Source organism: Tasmannia lanceolata, unplaced genomic scaffold, assembly GCF_043159265.1.
Source record: "Tasmannia lanceolata isolate RefF3 unplaced genomic scaffold, GAP_Taslan_0.1 ptg000020l, whole genome shotgun sequence".
In the NCBI taxonomy this organism is placed as follows: Eukaryota; Viridiplantae; Streptophyta; class Magnoliopsida; order Canellales; family Winteraceae; genus Tasmannia; species Tasmannia lanceolata.
This window is the reverse complement of record NW_027518697.1, coordinates 17,958,091-17,978,512: the sequence shown is the minus strand read 5'-3', so window position 1 is coordinate 17,978,512 and position 20,422 is coordinate 17,958,091. Positions and strand designations below refer to the sequence as shown.

Here is a 20,422-nt window from a genome sequence, read left to right as displayed (position 1 = left end):
AGTGGCCTCTATGCCAGATACATGACGCGTTGCGCGCTTCAGCCTGCTCTTCGTCCTTACAATTTCGGGGTCTCGAATTGTAAACCCAGGTATTTGACTGGAATCAATGTTTGACTGAGGTATTTGACTGGGACCAATGTTTGACTGAGGTATTTGACTATGACCAATGTTTGACTGAGGTATTTGACTAAGACCAATGTTTGACTGCACTTGGCTACCAAATGTAACCAAGTCACTCTGCGGAGAGACAATCTCCTTCTCCTTCTTTTCAACTTCTACAGCAAGCTCCGTACAAAAATCAGTCATCTTCTTGAAGAGAATCTCGTCATTGCCAACTTTTTCAATCAGTTGCTGCCATGTTGACATTAGACACCACCTCTTCAGTCCATTCACGCCACTAGTATCTCCTTGGGTTTCAGATGTTGTGCCCCCAGCTCGATACCTTGCATCAATTGACCATCTCTTTAATAAATAGCGTTTGGTGATAGTAGGTACTTGCTTTCTATCCATAACGTGAATGATATGTCTGCATAATATTCATTCCCTCTCAAACTTAGCACATTGACATGTCGCAGTTACATCGTTAGAACTGTCAAACGGAACCCTGAAGTATTTCTTCTTGTCATCTGTCCTAATTCTTACACTGTATTCCACAACATTACCGTTATTTCCCAACTTGTCTTTCCATAAGGCAAAATTACCCATCATCTCATCTTTGAATATGGTGAACATCTTCTTCGTATAGAATTCCCCAGCCTTTCGTTCCAATGGGCTGGTTGTCTTCAATTTGGCAATTGTATTTTTAGACTAAAAATCTTCTTCGGATTCAGCTTTATGCCGCTCAACCAGTGCCTTATCATATTGACCAAAGAATTCAACTAAGGAGGTGTCCTGGTTAACATAACCATCAAAGAAGGAATTTATGCTTTCACTCCGTTGACTAGATGTCATTTCTGCTGTGAATGTGTCTCTCCCATAGGCGGGGACCCAATGCTCACGGAGATCCCACATTTTTCCTAACCAATGATTTTCATCAATATCATATTTATCAACCAAAGTTTTCCATTCTGACTCAGAATCCTCTATTTTCCTCCTAAAAAACCAATGATTGTAATCTTTATAGAAATCACTGTCGGCATCTCTCATGTCTGCAACATGCTCAAGGAGATGCTTCTTTATGTGCCACGAACAAAACTGATGTCTGGTCTGTGGAAACACTTTCCTAATTGCATTTCGCATAGCTCCGTCCATATCAGTTACTATAGCACCTGGAGCTTTACCAAACATACACGTGAGCCACTGCTCAAATAACCAGGTGAAAGTTTCCTCTCTCTCGTCTGCAAGAAGTGCACATCCAAATAGAGTCGACTGTCTATGATGGTTAACTCCAGTGAACGGTGCAAACGGCATTTTAAACCTGTTCGTTTTATAAGTGACATCAAATATGATCACGTAACTAAAGGTAAGGTATGCTTCTCTCGCCCTTGAATCGGCCCAGAACATCGAATGCAAAGTCCCATTCGCGTCTAACTCCAACTCGAAATAGAAGTTCGGGTCTTCAGACTTTCTCTTTTGGAAATGGTTTGCCACTGTCACCATTTTTTTACCCATATTGTTCTCCCTAAGTGCTCTCAAATGGGCAATAACTTGATTTGTTGAGACCACAGGAGCATTGGAAGTAAAGTTAATGGCGTTTTTTACCTGAGCAGGCTTGAAATTGCTTCCGCCGAGCTGTTCAATAAAATTCTTACAACTTTTGTTATTACAGAACTGACTATGTGAATGATGCATTTGCCTTTTAAGTGGGGAAGTAAGCTCATGAGAATGGATGTCGTCGAAAGTTGTAATTTTCCACTGATTATCTCTGAACTTGATGATCATCTTCGCTTTACAATTCATTCTGGTAAGCCGACGCTCCCTCAACTCCTTAACATCATCTCTCTTCTCCTTAACCCTTTTCTGTCCCTCTTTGTCACATACAAACTGTCTCGATATCACCTTCTTCGTTATATTTGACTTCATTGTACTAGATATTCGTAGTCCAAAACCAGTAGCGTACGCATAATTATTGTAGAACTCATATGCAGCTTCCCAAGTTCCAAAAACTTGATCCACAAACGGCTTATTCATAACACTTTTCTTACCGGCAACCTCATTGGGACTAGTAACTTCGTGACTACAACCCTCATCTCAGCATCATTGAGATTCACCTCATAATTTTCCTCCACTATAGTCCCATCCCACACAAAATTATCATCACAGAGATTAAACCTATTGCCAAACTCAATTAATCCATTTGCATCTACTTCGTCAATAGATTGATCCATTTTTTATACCTAAAAAATACAACATAGAAATGGTTATGTGTAGAACTAAGAAAATCAGAGACAAGAATAGATGATAAAGATAATCACATTTTTTTATGTTGTATTGCTGACAGGGACATATATTGGCTCAATATTACTCCACTCATTGCATGATTTAGCCATCTCTTACATGATAAACTTGTAAATTCTATTTTGTTTTTGTTGTTCTTTTCCCCTATATAGGCTCAGCAGTCCTTGATGCCAAGACTCATGTAATTTCAATCATTTTACAAATCACACATAGGTTATGAATCACCTGTTTATCGAATGCACAGTTCTCAAATAGGATGTAAAGCTGGGATTAAGGCCAATTCACTGTAGACGATATTAGATTAACCCAATGATATTGGAATGGTATTCACATTGTGGTTTCTAGGTGCTTTGTGTCACTGCCATGAGGTTCTGGGCTCATCCAGCTACCTTGAAAATAAAATGAAGAAAATCTGCTTTTCTCTAGTTTCTTTTGGATATAATAATAGATGGGAGCTTACTACATGCTACAATTGTCTCATTTTGCAGATGAACGCGCAGCATCATATGGGCAATGTGCAGGGTAAGAACTAGCTAGTTTATTTCTGCTTGTGTTCCGTAAGATAAACTTAGTTCTTTCTTATCATCTTCGTCCTTCTTCAGTGAACTCATAAACATTAAAAACATGTTACTAAATAATATAATAATATGAACTTGATGAACCTTATAAAATATTACCAAATCTTTAGTTTAGAAAATTTACAGCTATTTGAGCTTGTATGTTGGTTCCTGTTTGCGTTATCATATTTGGAATGACTTGCCATTGGCAAAATTACTGAAAATCTCATTATTGAGAAACCAGCTATGGAATATGCTTTTCACCTTCTCAAAAATTACTGGAAATCTCATTAGCGATATGAGCTCGTGACATGGTAAAAATTAAACATCCCTCTTTTTCCAGGGAGAAAAAACCCTCTTTCTTATGTAAAAATTAAACCCTATTTCAGAGAGAGAAAATCGAAAAAAAAAACCAAATTAAAGGAGGCATATACGCTATTTTGCCAAATCTAAAACAAAAAGAAAATCTTCATGTAAACCCTATTTAACGAAAATAACTTCATTTAGGGCTGCTAAAAAGAAAAAAAAGAAGAGATACACAGCATATGAAGAAAGAAATGCACATGGTAATGGGGTTTAGGGTCTTCCTCCGCCGTAGAGAAGCTCGGCTGGATGGAAGAGAGGCCGGAGAGAGAGAGAGAGAGAGAGAGAGAGAGAGAGAGAGAGAGAGAGAGAGGTTTAGGATTTTTTGTTTTGCCCAAAATTCCCAACAGAGAGATTGTAGGAGAAGGGTTTTTTTTTTTTCGAGGGTACGTCCAAGACGCACCCTCCATAACGCCGCTCCTCTTTTTTTAAATCACGCGATTGGGCCCACCTTCTGCAGCCAATAAGAAGCTCTCTCTTTCTTCAAGCGTACCTACTCAGATGCGCTTCAAGCGTATACTCTTTTTCCTATATATATATATATGAAAGTGTTCCTAAGCTATAGCTCAAAAACACATGTGGCCCAACATAGATAAGCTTATCTAAGCTATATATGAAAGTGTTCCTCATATATATATATATATATATATATATATATATATATGAAAGTGTTCCTAAGCTATAGCTTAGATTAGCTTATCTAAGCTATAGATAAAAAACACATGTGGCCCCACATTTTTTGGGGATCCAAAGCATTCATTTGGAAGGCCCTTACAAGGATAGGGTGTGTACCAAAAATCAGCCCTATAGGATCATCCTAACCCTGCCATCTGTGTAGGGAAAAAATTGGCAGAAACATGGACACACATTGTTTATTTGTTTATATATAGGAGAAAAGTATGTATGTATGAACAAAAAAGTGATTCTGCACGAGCGCACATATAATTTATCTATGGGATTAGGGCTGCAAATGAACCGAGCCGGCTCGTGAACATGTTTGGGTTCGGCTCGTTAAAAGCTTGGCTCGGGCTCATTCGTTTACTAAACGAGCCGAACTCGAGCCAAAAAATTAGGCTCGCTAAATAAACGAGCCGAACTTGAGCTTTGTATAGTTCAGCTCGAAAAAGCTCGCGAGCTTTTTAGGCTTGGTTCATAAACGAGCCGAGCTTTAAAGCTTGGATTATGTTTGTTTTTTATATATAAAATAAAAGAATGTGGGTTGTTTATCACAAATGAAAGTTTGGCCGAGTGGTTAAGGCACTGGATTTAGAGGGGGCTCGGGTTCATAACCACAGATGTATGTTTTTATCATTCTTGAGACGAGCCGAGCTTAAGCTCGGTTCGTTCCACTTAACGAGCCAAGCCGAGCTTTCTCGAATATTTCACGAGCCGAGCCGAGCTTTTTTGAAAACTAAACGAGCTGAGCCGAACACGAGCCTTCATAAAAACTAAACGAGCGGACCCCAAAGCTCGGCGCATTTGCAGCCCAATGTGGGATCGCTCATCTACACAATTCCATTTGTTAATTTCACTAGGAGGGATGAACATTGTAAAAATACAATTCAAGAGAAGAGAGAAAGGTCATGCGAGATAAACCCTAAAACCCTAGCTCCTGAAGAATCGATTTTTCCTCTCTATCTTAGACAACTCGATTCGAATCGCTTGAAAGGACAATTCCACTCGAAGAGCCCTAGTTTCATCTATTTTAGTTTCCTCCCAATTCGTGAGGAAGTATGCATGGAATCCTTCTTTCTCCCTCCTCTAGAGCTAGGGTTTTGGGGTTTTGATGTTCTAATAGCAAAGTGAACAAGGGATTTGAAATAACTAGGGTTTTCCAAGATCGTGATTTGTCTTTTAGGGTTTTTGATGTTCTAATAGCAAAGTGAAATGGGAATTTGAAAAAACTATGGTTTTCCAAGATCATGATTTGTCAAATTAGGGTTTTCTCATATGGAGAATCACAGAAATTACTATCTTTTTCATGGCTTTCTCTATGTTACTATTTGAACCACCCATAAGTCTCTTTCAGAAGCCCAATGGCTTTGTCTGTGTTGCTATTTGAACCACCCCTTTGATTATTTTTTTCTCTTTTTGTCTGTGTGTCTGTTTGATTTTTTAACTCATCTATGTACTGTTTATGATTATCACTTTCCATGTCTATGCAGAGCAGTTAAATTAATCAAAATTGGTTTCTTGCCTCATTCCATTAGAAATAAGGGCTTGTTTGGATTGCAAGGAAACAAATTCTGATAGGAATAAAAGTTGTTGGGAATTTTTTTTCTTTCCATGATTAAAAGGGAGACGATCTGATTATGCTTAATTTAGATTAGGATAATTCATATTCATGTGATAATGGAATACGGTGTTTAGAATAGGATAATTCATATTCTAAACAAAGTCATTACTTATTTCTTCCATTCATTTTTTGTCTACTTATGAATTCATCTTTTATTTTTTGCATGTTAGAGAAGCTTAACCGATGGCTTCGTTAAGCAACAATAGTGGTAACTTAGATGATTTAAGACTACCTTCCAAATACAGTTACTGTGGTAAGATAGCAGTCTTGAAGATTACTCAGACTGATAGGAACAATAACAAAGATTACGTGTATTACAGTTGCTATGGAAACACCGTGAGTAAACATTCATTACATGTAATTTAGTTTCTTGCTAACTTTTCAAACATTTATGCAACATGCAGGAAGGCAACAAGTGCAAGTTTTTATATTGGGTGACTTCGATTTGGATGGCGCCGAATTTGGCAGCAAAAAGGACTCTAGGATTGACAATGGACGCGAAGGCATTGACGAGAATAGGTGGATCAAGACCGCTTCAAAAGACTCGAGAATGAAATTATCATGATTAAAGTGTGAGGAACTATGGGATTTTTGTTCTTATTTTTCTTGTATCTTTCTAGTATCAAGTGAGTAGAATTTGAAAGAAATTTGAAATTATGGACATTTTTTATTAGAAACAGGTTTAAAATAGAAATGTTTCACTGAATTGGTACCAAGTTCATGACTTTATGGATTGAAGGATTTTCCTGGGCTTTGTTTCTTGCTTTATGAGCAGCTCTAGATCAATTCTTCTCCATATTCTGGTTTTTTGCTCCATTTTTTTAGCATATACTATTCATTCTTTTGAATTAGGTGGCCAGCACTATTTTATGTGCAGAAGAGGCTCCCTGTGGAGGCCTTTAATTTATTTTTTCACATGTATTGAGAATTTCAAATAAATCCAATCCCTGTTGCCAGTTCATTATTTTGTACAGGTGTGGAAGTTTGGATACTGGGGATATGGATCCATGTCTTCCTTAACAAGTGCACGTGAAGTTTGCTTTCTCTGCATTAGCTGTCAGTTCTTTCCATATGAAACCGGATGGGAACACCAAGCTCAAATAGGTGAAGTTTTAGATAAGAAATGTTAAAAGGAATCAAAGAAGTAGGAAAAGTATATGGTAGGAATTTACATTAAATACCAGAAGAGTGATGGAAAATCAATATTAAAATACCTCCATGGACTCACTTTTCAGATTGCAGGAATTTTCTGGAAAAGTTTGGAAAGGGAATACTTTTCCAGAATCTCTTGCTTTTCAACTGTTTGGTTACGCGTGCCAAAGAAATAATAATGATAACTTGAACCAACACGATTCAAGTCATACTTAAAGGGACCTTAAATTTAGGAGACAGATATTCACGCCACCATGTTTTGATAATAGGACGAACTCACCTTGTTTTACATGTTTTAATCGGGTTTCAAAGGCTGTTACAATTTCAAAAAAGCGCTTAAAAAGTGTAAAACAAAGTACTTCCCACTATCAAAACATGATCACACGGATATCAATAGCTTAAATTTAATACAATAGTGATATGGAAACCGAGTTGGGGACCTAGAGTGGAACTGAACAAATAGCCTCTCAACTAGGGGTGTAAACGAGCCGAACCGAGCCGAGCTTGGCCTAGCTTGGCAGGAGCGGCTCGCGAGCCTTACCGAGCTCGTTAATGGTGGCAATATATTTTCACTCCCCTTTCCTTCCTTGGACAGCCCACCATGTAGTATATTTTTAGACCATTATTTTTACTCTAGAGGGGTGGCCTGGGTAAGAATAGGGGGCGACTATCTTGAAGAAAAGGAAAATGGAATATTTGCTCCCCTCTTTTCCCTCCCGGACAGCCCCATTTGGTGGATTTTGCTTTTGTTTTTTGGTTTACGAGCTTGGCCTAGCTCGGGCTCGGCCCATTAATGATTCAAGCCAAGCTAGAGCCGAGCTTGAGCGAGCTTCTGAGCCCGAGCCCAAACTGACACCCCTACTCTCAACACATTAGCAATCTTTCCCTTATTTTTCAATGAAAATGGCAAAACTACCCTTCCCATGCCATGTGGGGATTTGTTAGGTTACACTCTTGGTTTCACTCTCGGACTCCATAGCAGCACTCAATTTAATATGATATCCCTCTAAATATACCATTGTAGTCATCTTATTTCCTTCTAAATTGTGAAAGGGAAAAAAATCCTAGGAAATTTTTTTTCTCCAAACCAAATGGGGTTTGAGTTCTAGATAATTAAATTTTAGCACAAGGTGTAGTTGCAAACTAGTAATTCCATGCAGTCTATTCAAACCGATTAAGATAGGGTTGGTGACTATTCAAACTGAAGAAGATAGGCTTGGCGATCAGAATATGAGTTAGGTGTAGTTGCAAACTAGTAATTCCATGCAGTCTATTCAAACCGATTAAGATAGGGTTGGTGACTATTCAAACTGAAGAAGATAGGCTTGGCGACCAGAATATGAGTTAATCCTCCAAGGCCAATCTTGTAAAGACAAGTGATAAGAAATCACCTATGAAAATTACTGTTACAATAGATGTTACTAGCATTTTTTTGCACAGTACTTATTGCCCAAAAGTAAGGGTATTTTCATTTATAAGAGGCATGATAAGCTTAAATGCCCATCTCAAGACATGTTGCAAATGTTGGGTTAAGTGATGGGCCTACTGTGAAAAAATCAATAATTTTGGAAGCAATGGCAATCCAATTCATTGTCAATAAATGATCAATTGAAATGAAAATAGGGAAAAAACCAACAGTTCATATACAACATCATGATGGTCTTCAAATTTAGATGGCTACTGAATTACAACTGAACTGAATTACGAACTGCCTCTTAAGCATAATTAAAACGATTAATTCGCAAACAGAGGAATCAAAACTCATCAACTCTTAAAAGAATGAAAAAGTGGAGAAATAATCGGATATATACATACATATGTGCGTACACGCATACATAAATGTGTATATGCAGGAATGCATGTAAATATGCATGTATATACATCATAAAATTCAGAAGAATTTGTTAGACTGAGCATTAAAAGATAGGAAGAAAAAGAGGAGAGAAGAATTTGTTAAACAAGGGACTTCCACCGATTCTTTACATTTGCAGGCACTTCCTTCCCATTGCAGGGATGCGGCTTTAGTCTAAATCCGAGCTTTCTTGAGAAGATATTCCACGAATTCTTTGTTTTCCCAAGCTTCTCGATCTCTTTCCTCATGTCTAAGCACTCCTTCTCGAGCTCTAAGACCCGTGATTTCATGTCATCAATACCTAAGGGCTGACTTTCTATTGGATCATGGGTGGGTTCGCTTTGGGCTGACCTGTCATTCTTAGGAAGCGCAAGATTCGCATGGAGGGGTTGTGAGTTCTCTAAGTTATCAGAGACGAAGAACCACCCAGCAATCGAAGTCCGAAGCCTAAGCTGTTCAAAGAAGAGGACTTGGACAACTACTCTGAGAGGTAGCCTCTCATTCTGGGCTGCATGGGTGCAGGCCTCTAATGAGAGCTTTTGGCAGTTCATTAGCCTACAGAGATGCTCCCTCTCAGAGTCTGTGAGCCATGGGTGTGCCTGTAATTAAGAAACAAATTTGACGGCCTTAAAGTAAAAGGCAACAGCATATGAAATTAATTTCATGCTATGTACATTTAGTATGAAGAAATTGCTATATGGAATTATGGATATGTATGTAAAGTGTATCTACTTGCAAATGAATTTGCATTTCCACAATGTGTAAGTGCCTCTTTGGGTGCCACCAAGTTTTATCTTATGTGCAAATAATATTATTTTAATTTAATCTTATTTGGAAATGGAGATTAAGGCCTTCGGACGCCATTAACTATTAGTTTTTAGGACTATCATACCCATTATTTGCAAATAATTATATTACTTTCAAAGCAATTTGTATAAAGATTATGTGCAAATACTTTCTAGAGATATCTATCCCAAGAGGCTCGAAGTATTGAGCATTGACACGGGGTCCACAAAATGATGCACATTGCACAAAAATATGTGTATGTATTTACATGTATGTACGAATGCACAAAAACAAGTTCTTGAAAGTAATGTTGCAAAGAGGAGAAACAATTAAGACTCATTAGTTTTAGGCAACTGATATTGGCACTGCAATGTTTTGATAGTGGGGTGAACTTACCTTGTCTTTTATTATTTAACCAGATATCAAAAGCTATTATAATTCCCAAAAAGTTCTCAGCAGCCAGTTAAAAAAGAAACGACAAGGTGAGTTCAGCCTACTATCAAAATATTGCAGTGCCAATATCAGTAGCCTAGTTTTATTATGTTTCTGTATAGAAACATATAACATATGACTGAGAAACAATCTTTATGTGTATCTATGCAGATGTGTCTACCTGCAAATGGAAATCTGTGTCTGTAACATGTAATAACACTGACAAGAAAATCATGCAATGATGCTTATGATATATTTGTAAAAAATGCATAAAAAGTTTCTAAATTTGTATATTCATGTAAAGAGTATTTGTCGAAACCATGCAACTTGTTATGTATGTATGTCAACATGCCTGTGTGTGTGTGTGCTGAAAAAAGGATCAGAAGTCAAAGTTCCAAGTGAGATTAGAAAGTTGAAACTGAAAATAATTTAATGTAAACTCTGAAATTTAAGAATCCAAAGAGATCACCATTCAGAAGCGAAAAGAAAGAACCCACAGAGATTAATTGGTGAAAAAACCCCAGACATGAAATAAAGTCAATCAGGGGATCACGTATACTAATATAAATTGTTCAAAGATGGAAAATGGGGGGTCTACTGTATATTATTCCTATTGTTGAATCACTCCTCCCAAATAAAATTCAGCAGCACTTTTATTAAAAGAAGAAAAGAAGTAAGAAATCTTGGATGCATGTGTAAAGGTGATCAAGAAAAATGAATGCAATGTTCTATATAAGCAGAAGAAAGTGGGAGATTCAAATGAGAGTAGAGAAATTCTTACCTTTAGGAATATATCAATGGCACGGTAGATTCCGTCATCTAGTGGCCTGGCATATTCGGGGATGACAGCTGCTAGTGACTGAAATTTTGGGAACTTCAAGTTGACATCTGGTGCAACCTCTGCAAGGTAACCATCCACTAGTTTGGCAACCATGGTGATTGGTGTTAGATTAGGGGAACCAATCCCATCAACGACAATGCAAGGAGAAGAAGATGCGGGACCCAATTGATCCACCAATAGGAAATGGTCGAGAATTCGTTGAACACAGTCGATATCGTAAAGGGTCTCAACTGAGTAACCCAAATTTGGTATAAGAAGATCTTCCAATGCTGCTTGGTCCAACTGTGCTCCTATCCTTTTCTCCAAGTTCTCTCTACACGATGGACTCGCGTGTAAAATCATTGAAGTGCGAAGCAATCCAAGCAAAATCTTGGTTGATGTGACGCCCTTCTTCATGGGAAGCAAACCCACAATCTCTTCAAGGAGAGCTCTCTGATCCCTCTCTGAAGGTGCGGAAACAGAAGCACCGCGGCTGGTATTTTCACGAAAGCTTGAGTGCCGGCTCAGTCCTGGAAGATACCGCTTAGCATAGAACATGAGAGATCCCGCAATGCTCTCGGGCTTCATCCCTCTTGATTCCACAGCTAAAACCAGTCTTTTATATAGGTTTAAACTAAGAAAAGACACATCCTCATACCACCAATCTTCACTCGCAGTCCTTGGTTTAGCTCCACTCCCTATTCCATTCCACAAAATGGTTTCATTTGGGCTCTGTAAAGATGTAGGCCAACCAAACAAGGTTGGGTCAGAACAAGCTTTCATTGCCAATGAGTTGATACATCTCGAGACAATGTGGAGCTCTTCTGCGTGTGGAAGAACGTCCTCACATGTTTCAAGAGCCTTTATGGAGTCTTTCCAATTACTGAAAACTTCGTTAAGGAAACATTCGGTCTGTGCGATGAGATTTCCTTCCCCATAGTCTTCTGTCATACGAAGGTGCTCGGCAGCACACCGGAGATAGACCACATTCAAGGCCGTCAGTTCTAGTTTAACACCATAACAGAATTTTGCTACAAGCTCGAAAGCTTTGGCACTTCCTGGGATCTCGTGAAGTTGCAATGTACAGATAGTTCCATCCTCACCAGAGGAATCTCCAATCAGTTTTTCCAATGTTCCACTCCGGGAAAGCAATGGAAACTACATGAATAAGCAGACAACTGTCAGGAATGTGCACCAATTTTATTTTATTTTTTGAATAGAAAATATCTTTCTATCTATATATACTGAAATATTAAGCAAAATAGTATGGACAATCTTAATACAAAAGGAACAAATAATTATAAGATACAAAATAAATGGAAAATCAAGGTATTTGCACTCCATCAAATAATATGCACATGTTTTTTCAATTGAGGCTGAAATTTTTGATAGAAATTTGTTAAAAGATTTATGTTTTTCAAAGGAACGGAAGGTCATTCAATGAATTATTATTGTAATCATCTTAAATAATTTAGTATTAATTATTTATAACCTTGTGAAAAATGAAGGAAAGAAAGAAAATTAAACCAAGTGAACAACACCTTGTGGAGATGAAAGGACATTTCTCCAACTTCAACAACAACATCACTTGGAAGCCCAGTTGTACAAACCCTGCAGAAAGACAAGTACTCTTTTTAATACAAAGAGATATAAAAAAAAAAAAAAAATACATCAGCAAAAATGTTATATTTGATTCTAATGAAATCTTATGGAATTATAGCATAATCCCTGTGAACAGGCATGACCATTCTGAAGAAAAGAAACTATCATCTCTAGGTAATATCCATTATCAAAGGGAGAAAATGCGATATGGAAGGGGATCAAGATGTCGCATGGAAAGACCCTTGAAAAAACTCATTAATTTGGCTTACTTAGAAGAGTACAGTGGATGAAAACATAAAAAGGAGTAACTTATCTTTTTACAGATCAACAAGCCTTACTTGAACACACAAAAGACATGTTTGAGGATTAGTAGAACTCTACAAGATAAACTAACTCAAAAAAAAAAAAAAACCTTGATCAGGTACTGTACCGAGTTTCAAGTCACCTAGGACTTGGGCCGTTAATGAGCCTGAGTTTGCTTTTGTACTTAAATCCTTGATTTACTACTCGGCCATTGATGAGTATGCATTGACTCTGATTCTTTAGACATTGACTTGCATAAAACTAGTACTCTGTTAGCACTTAGGACTAACCACTTTGACTTCTAGTCATTGATTAACCATATATTCATTCACAAGTGACTCAAAAAACTGGTTGATGATAATAGGTTTGATTAAGAGATCAGTGCACTTAGGAGATAAATATGTTTTTTGTAAATAAACGTTTTAACCTTTCAGTGAATTTGAAACTTTCAGCGAAAGCAAAATCAACGCATTGTCATTGTTTCAAGCCACCTAGGACTTGGGTCTTTAATGAGCCCTAGTTTGCTTTGGTACTTAAATCCATGATTTACTACTCGACCCAAATGCCATCTAAATGCATTGTCCATCCAAATGCCCGGTTAGAGAATCAGATCAAAACATAAGATTTTTAATCTTGACGAACTTGAATAATAGACAACCAGTTTTTAGCTTGACTAAGTTTCAGCCACCACTGAGTCCAAACTGACTTTCGAATAAGCATTGCCACCAAATTCCAAATGTATGTATCTCATTCAAGGAAACCAGATCTGAAATATTAAAGCTGTAAGGGTGGGGCAGGGGAAGGGATCAAGAATTGAAAGGGGAGGAGATTTTGATAGTTTTATACTTTTATCTACAATAGATGAAGCATACATAGAGTTCTTGCCACATGCTTTTACATAAATAACTAAATGGAAATAAAAAATTGAAATTGTCCAAGGCAAAGATCTTTTCCATCAAAAATCATGAATTGCTTGATCAAATTGTTGAACTCCTACAGATTCCAGGAAGGCATTCTTTTCCTACTCAGATCTATCCAGATCACCATCTATGAACTAATGATTTTGACCAGAATCTTAGGATCCAGCACATTCTCGCAAAAACCTCTATTTTTGCATGGGACTACAATTCCAAGTCAATTATGCTCTATGCCTTCCTCACATTTACTGTTTCCTATGAATTGCTCTGTGGTAGAGCTTCCATCATGGAACAAATGAAACATATAGTTTTGGACTATTATCAGCTGTTCATTACACCCCAAAGCCAAGATATCCACAATCCCCCACATCATTTTTCCTACTTTATACTTTTACTTTGCTGGTAACATATGGAATAATATTTCCATTCACATTTTACAAGAACATCAAGAATCACAGAACAGATCATTTCTACAGAGAAGATACATTCTCCATCTGTAAGTAGATACATATACACATAAACATCATATGCATGCATTCATTTTATTGATGGGTAAGTCAAGATTGAACCTGGAACATTGCATTCATACATACATACATCAAGCAGGAATTAGTCTACTCATTTTAGCAATGAAATACATCCATACGTTCATAAGCATGTATACATACCCTCTTGTAATTTCCATTTCAGCATAAAACATAATCTTCCTAATTTTCCAAAATTTTCAGAAACCCATCAAAAGTAACAAAAACCCACAAAAACAAATGAGGTGGGAATGAAAGAAAAACAAGAAAAACCGTCCCAGTAGGGAAATGGTCTCCCACATAAGCATTGTAGCTTCCATTTCAGCATAAAACATAACCTTCTTAATTTTCCAAAATTTTCAGAAACCCATCATAAGTTATAAAACCCACAAAAACAAATGAGGTGGGAAATGAAAGAAGAACAAGAAAAACAGTCCAAACAAGGAAATATTCCTGTATACAAAAAGAATACACAATGAAACGTATAAATATACAGATAGGTATAAACATACCATGTTTGGCCGTCCCGTTGGAAGGATTCTGATTTGGAGCCCAGCTTCATGCAAGCCATGTTTCTCAGATCTTTTGAGTTTTTTTTATCAGAAGAGGAAAAAGCAAAGAAATAAAATTGGTTTAGCTTCGTCTTGCCATGAAGAAAATAAACGTGGAGAAATGAAATAGAGAGAAAAGGATACATTTGTTTTTTTCGTAGGCTACTGATATTGGCACTACCATGTTTTGATAATTGCATTAACTCAGCTTGTCTTTTATTATGTAAATGCTATGAAAGGATTCTACAGTTCCCAAAAAGCTCTCAGAAGTTTATTAAAAAGGAAAAGACAAGATGAGTTATTGTAATTATTAAAACATGGTAGTGCCAATATGAATAGCATTTTTCGTTTTGTTTACGTTTTCAGTGAGATGGAATGGATGGCCCGGGTCTAAAGGAAAGAGTAGAGAGCAGATTCGTTATTAAGGGCACTTGGGTCAATAAGGGGGTGACACGAAGGCAAACTTTTCCTGAAAATTTTCATTAGAAGATTTACTTTGTTTTTAATTGGCCATTTATTGATTTATTTTCAGATTTAGATTTAGATTTGAAGTATTTATCTTGTATTAATTAAGTAAACCGAAACCCCTGCTTTCAAGGGAATTTATGGAGTTCATTGACCTCCCAAAGTTAATGCGTTTTGCTAGAATAGAGTTATAGAGATGGTTAAAGATGGTTCTTTTGGTAGTTTTTTTCTTTTTGGGGGCAAGTAAGCTTGGACCCAAATCGCATTTATTAAAAGAAGAGTAAGAATTTACAATGGAGAAATTTCAACTAGAGTAAAACCATCAAATATGATATAAAAAATATCTTGTAGGTATTAACAACTACAAATAAATTCATGATAAAACTTCACAATAAAGTTCTATTGAAGGAACTTTGAATTCAATATATCCTTGAATATACATGCATTTTTATATACAAATAGGGCAGAACGAATCCCATATTTGGGATTGTGATTAGAGGAAAAAGAATACATTTTGGGTTCCTAATTGAAGATAGAAAAGGAAGAAAATATACATTTGGATATACATCATATTATTGCGTGTTGATGCAAGTGTGTAATTACTTAGGGGTGCAACTTGGGTCAGGTTTTACCTGACCCGCATTGACCTGACCCGAAAATTGCATGGGTCCGGTTTAGAAATCATGGGTCTTGGCTAGGGTCGGGTTTTAGTTTAAAAACCCGGCTCAATCTTGGGTAGGGTCGAGTTTAAAGAAAAAAAACACGAAACCCGACCCGACTTATGTAGGTGTACTATGACATTTTTAATTATCTCTTGAATAACATAGGAAATTATTTTTCAATATAATGATATAATTGTTTTCATTGAGTTGATCATGTTTGTGATGTGGAAATATAGTTTCCTTCTTAAATTTATACACTTGATTACAAAAATTTAGAGATTTTTTGTGTGAAGAATTCTTTTTTTTTTTTCTACAATGCGTCAACGTAAAAAAACCCGACCCGACCCGAGAATCATCATTAGGGGTGGACATGGTTCGGTTCGGTTATGGGGTATACCCAGAACCGAACCATATATAATCGGTTCCCAGAAATTGGAACCAGAACCGAACCATTTATCTTTGGAACCGAACCGAACCAGAACCGAACTTGATCGGTTCGGTTCGGTTCTGGGTTTACCCAATCTTTGACCAAATGGAGATATTTTGCCTACTCTTATATTTTTCCTAATCTTCTCAATAGAGAAAATTTTCGTGTGGTTTTCTGCTCCATGAACTACAAACAGTTATATTGGTTTTCTATCAAATATTCATCATTGCGTCCACATCAAATTGGCATGAGAGCCTCTACAATCAATGATTTTAGAAGGATTTATCATGGTTGGTCATGGGAGAAGATCAAATCCAGATGATGTTTTGGGACATTTGGAGGGTGCAAATTATCAAGGGTACCTGGGAAAGGGGAAGTTGCTCCAATTTTGGTCAAGACATCGAGCAAGTATTCCTAAACTTGTAAAAGTGGAAGAATTTTCCGGCTAATTGTACAAGACTTAGAGGTTAACGCAACAATACAATGTCTGAAAGCCCCCTAATATCCAATGCAAAAATCAAATCAAACCAATTCCTCAACCGCATATCAAGGTCAAGTTCCACAATCGGTTGGGGGGTGATTTTATCCGTTAGGGGGCGCATCACCCTTGGTTCTCGGTTCCAGGAATGCAAACCCAGAACCGAACCATATATAATCGGTTCCAAACACTTGAACCGGAACCGAACCAAACCAAACCAAAGTGACTAGTTCGGTTCGGTTCCCCGGGTTGGACCCGAACCATGTCCACCCCTATTTATCATGGGTAGGGCCGGGTTTGGGAATCGTGGGTTTTCCGGGAAAAAACCGGACCGGACCGGACCCATGATATTTCTCGGGTAGGGTAGGGTTCTTCAAAACCCGACCCGCACGACCTGAGTTATAACCCTATTATTATTATTACTTATATGTCATATTATTGCATGTTGATACAAATGTGTGGTGATCCATTTATTTCCCAATAATCCTTGACAGAATATTTAGTGAGGATATAGCTGGGTATGCTTTCCCTATATTATGTGACAAAATATTGTGTGCGGATTTTTCTGGGTATGCTTTCCCTATATTATGTGACAGAATATTGTGTGCAGATTCTCCTTTCCGAATACACCCCCTCAAGTTCGAGTGTGAATATTGAACTTGAGAATGAGTTTATGAAATTGCACAGTACCAAGAGGTTTAATAAATAAATCAACGGGTTATCGGTGAGTAAAAATGTAAGATGTACGAAGGACCTCCTTCCTGAATTTGTTCTCAAATGATGTGACAGTCAATCTCGATATTCTTAGTGCAATAATGAAAGATTGGGTCGGCGGCAATGTGTAAGGCAGCCTTATTTTCACAAAACATTAAGGCATGTTGAGAATGGAACACTTCAACATGAAGGCATGTTGAGAATGGAACACTTCCAGATCATGAAATAGATAAATAAGCCAAGTGATTTCACAGCCGGTGACCATTGCTCAATATTCGGCCTCAACAGACGCCCTAGAGATTGTGATTTGTTTTTTATTTTTATTTCCAGGAGAAGAAGAGGAGCCTAACATGATGCAATATTTGGTGGTAGATCACCGTGATTCTGCATAATTGGCCTGATTAGAATCACAAAATGCCTAAAACTAACGAAAGCTAGAAGATGACAAGAGAATGTCTTGACCAGGAGATAATTGCATATAAGCTTCTTCGAGATCGTCATTCAATAAGGCATTGTTGCCATTGTTGGATGCCAACCATGACTAATTAGGTGCGACCAGTAACCAAATTAGCAACAGGAGCAAATGTTTCTTCATAGTCCAACCCATCTTTTTACTATAGCCCTTGGCAGCAAGATGCGGCTTGTAACGTTCAACAGAGCCATCAGGGTTATACTTAATTTTTCAGACCCACTTACACCCAATGGGCTGTTTGTGAGAAGAAGATGAGTAAGAGTCCAGGTTTTATTGTCCTAGAGGCCCCAATTTTAGCATCCATGGCTTCACACCATTTGGAATCACAAACAGCAACAATAGTTGTCAAAATATTAGAAACGTGTTGCAGCAACCATCAATAATCGGCAGCCACTGAGTCTGCAATTAATAACTTGTAACTTGCAGCCGGCTACCTTCATATGATGGGAAGAATGACAAACATTTGACCTGTAGCTTTGATACCATAACAAAACTTCACAATAAAGGTTTATTGAATGAACTTTGAATCCATTATATCCCAGACTATACATGTATTTTTATATACAAACAAGGCAGAAAGAAATGTATACTATTCATTTTGGGGTTTCTAATTGAAGAATGCTGGACCCCACAACAGTAGTTTCGTCCTGAGTCGAATTTTCTTTACATTCCCTCCAACTCTCGCGAGTGAACCTCTAAGATCGGTCAGTAGACAAAAGTTCTAACAATTATTGCAAGATTGCATGTGATTTAATTGTTTGAATTAAATTAGTAACGTGTGGTTACACGAAGATCCTTGAACTATATTGCATGACCCGTAGCATATACTCCAAGTACTTGATAATTAACCCTAAGTGTAAAAATAATTGGATTTTACAGTCGTGCTATTAGCAACTTGTATAAGTCAAAGATATGTGGTGAGACATGGTTATTTCCAAGTGGACTTGAGAACAAGTATGGCCTTGTGCCAAAGTTTGGATCCGTTGGATTGTCGCAGTTACACCTAGCATACCCATTGGTCTACAGGATCTTGGTATAAGCCATAGTTGGAGTCTCTTGCGGGTTTAGTAAGGACTAGTCTCTCGCGGGTATTGCGACTTTGCGAGGACGGGCTGATTCACGATCAGTGTTAAAATATAAAAAATAAATAACGCGCTTTTGGAGAAGTTGGTAAGTTAACATGGTATCAGAGCCAAAGGTCTTGAGTTCAAACCTCCCGGATAGTAAAAATCCACATGCGATGGTCGGCCCAAAGTGGGACCACATGTGCCACGTGTTTGCCAAGTAGGTCACACATGCGGGGGAGTGTTAAAGTATAAAAGATAAATAACGCCTTTTCTCCAACAGCTTAACTCCAGCAGCTTAAGCTTTTGGAGAAGTTGGTAAGTTATCAAGTTGTCTACTGCAAGTATTACAGGGACAATATTTATCGCAGGATTGCAAATATTTTCCGCGAGCATTGCATGGATCTCTCACGAGTTTAGTGATCGAGGATCTAGTTGTCTCTCACGAGTATAGATGAGGACATGATATTCCACAAGTTGGTGGGGATTTGGCTTACCACGGGTATAGCGGACCTTGACTAGTAGACCATTGGGGTTGTGGGATGCCAGATTTTATTATTTCCAGTTATATTGCACCAGTTCTGTGCTAGATCTGATGTTTTAGTTACAATTATTGCATGGATTTGCTAGCACAATTGATTGTTTATCAATATTTCTTATGCTTAATATTCATGCTTATTATTAAAACTGTCTATCATTGAGCGTTAGCTCATTTGTGTTTATTTATGTTTTACAGATAATAAACGGTAGAAGGTTTTGACTGCGGGATCGGAGAGAAAGAAGATATTCGAAGGATTTAGGATCTAGTTTGTTGCTTCAATTACAGACATTATTTTTAGTTGAGATTAATCGGTAGATTTGTAGCCGTTGGGGCAAAGTAGTTGATCACAGTTTATTCTCACTCTCTGATGATTAATATTTAATTAATAGAATTTATTTAGTTTAAGTATGCTCCGCTAATTGCAAAAATCATTTTGATGCCTTAATATTTGTGGCCATGGGCATAAATATGTGTAGACCTGGCAAACGGGTGGGTCGGGTCGACCCGCTGGTCATGCGGGTGCGGGTCATGCGGGTTGCGGGTCAAAATGACCCGCATTCCTGTGGGTCAGCAAACAAGTGACCTGTGCCAAGTGCGGGTGGGTCGGGTCGACCCGCATGTTTTTACAAAAATGAGTTTTTATTGGGCGGTGATAAATTCACCCCCTTCCGTTCGTTTCTTCCGTGAAGATCGAGGACTCAAGGACAAAAAAGAGGTCCGATTTTAGGCGGCGCACCCCTTCTTATCCCACGCATCATTTCACTTCACCACCATTTTGCTTCCTTCATTTTCCAGTTTCAGAGAGCTCCGAATCTGTCACTTCAATGGCATCTCAAAATCCCCCACAAAAGCTTTTATTAATTCAGCTGTAGCTCTCGTCCTTCGTTTCTGGTTATGGGGAAAAACGAAATGGGTTTTTTTGTAGTTGTGGTAGGTTTCAAAGGGGTAAGATGATGGAGAAGGTGGTCGGAAAGGGGAAATGGAGCGGACGGGACGGAACAGATCGGAGAAGATGCTCAGATCCATTCAATGAAAATGAGAGAGGCC

General features: G+C 37.8%; 1 protein-coding gene and 1 pseudogene across 1 annotated transcript; both read right to left on the bottom strand.

Annotated features, from left to right (window-relative positions):
- Positions 1-807: 807 nt before the first annotated feature.
- Positions 808-2,130, bottom strand: LOC143853838 (protein FAR1-RELATED SEQUENCE 5 pseudogene; annotated as a pseudogene).
- A 6,387-nt stretch (positions 2,131-8,517) lies between these two features.
- On the bottom strand, positions 8,518-14,644 carry LOC143854718 (BTB/POZ domain-containing protein At5g03250-like). Its single transcript, XM_077364817.1, has 4 exons — positions 14,514-14,644; positions 12,197-12,266; positions 10,617-11,813; positions 8,518-9,216 (listed from the first exon to the last, which is right to left on the bottom strand). Exons 1-4 carry the CDS (start codon positions 14,570-14,572, stop codon positions 8,719-8,721), a joined length of 1,824 nt encoding a protein of 607 aa, XP_077220932.1. The 5' UTR covers positions 14,573-14,644; the 3' UTR covers positions 8,518-8,718.
- Positions 14,645-20,422: the final 5,778 nt, after the last annotated feature.

Bases quoted from the DNA above. Each gene is read 5' to 3' on its own strand.
- LOC143854718 (XM_077364817.1), bottom strand. From the start codon at position 14,572: ATGGCTTGCATGAAGCTGGGCTCCAAATCAGAATCCTTCCAACGGGAC. The intron at 11,814-12,196 runs GTGTTGTTCACT...TTATTCATGTAG, and splicing joins TGTCCTTTCATCTCCACAAG to TTTCCATTGCTTTCCCGGAG. The intron at 9,217-10,616 runs GTAAGAATTTCT...TCTTAATTACAG, and splicing joins CCATTGATATATTCCTAAAG to GCACACCCATGGCTCACAGA.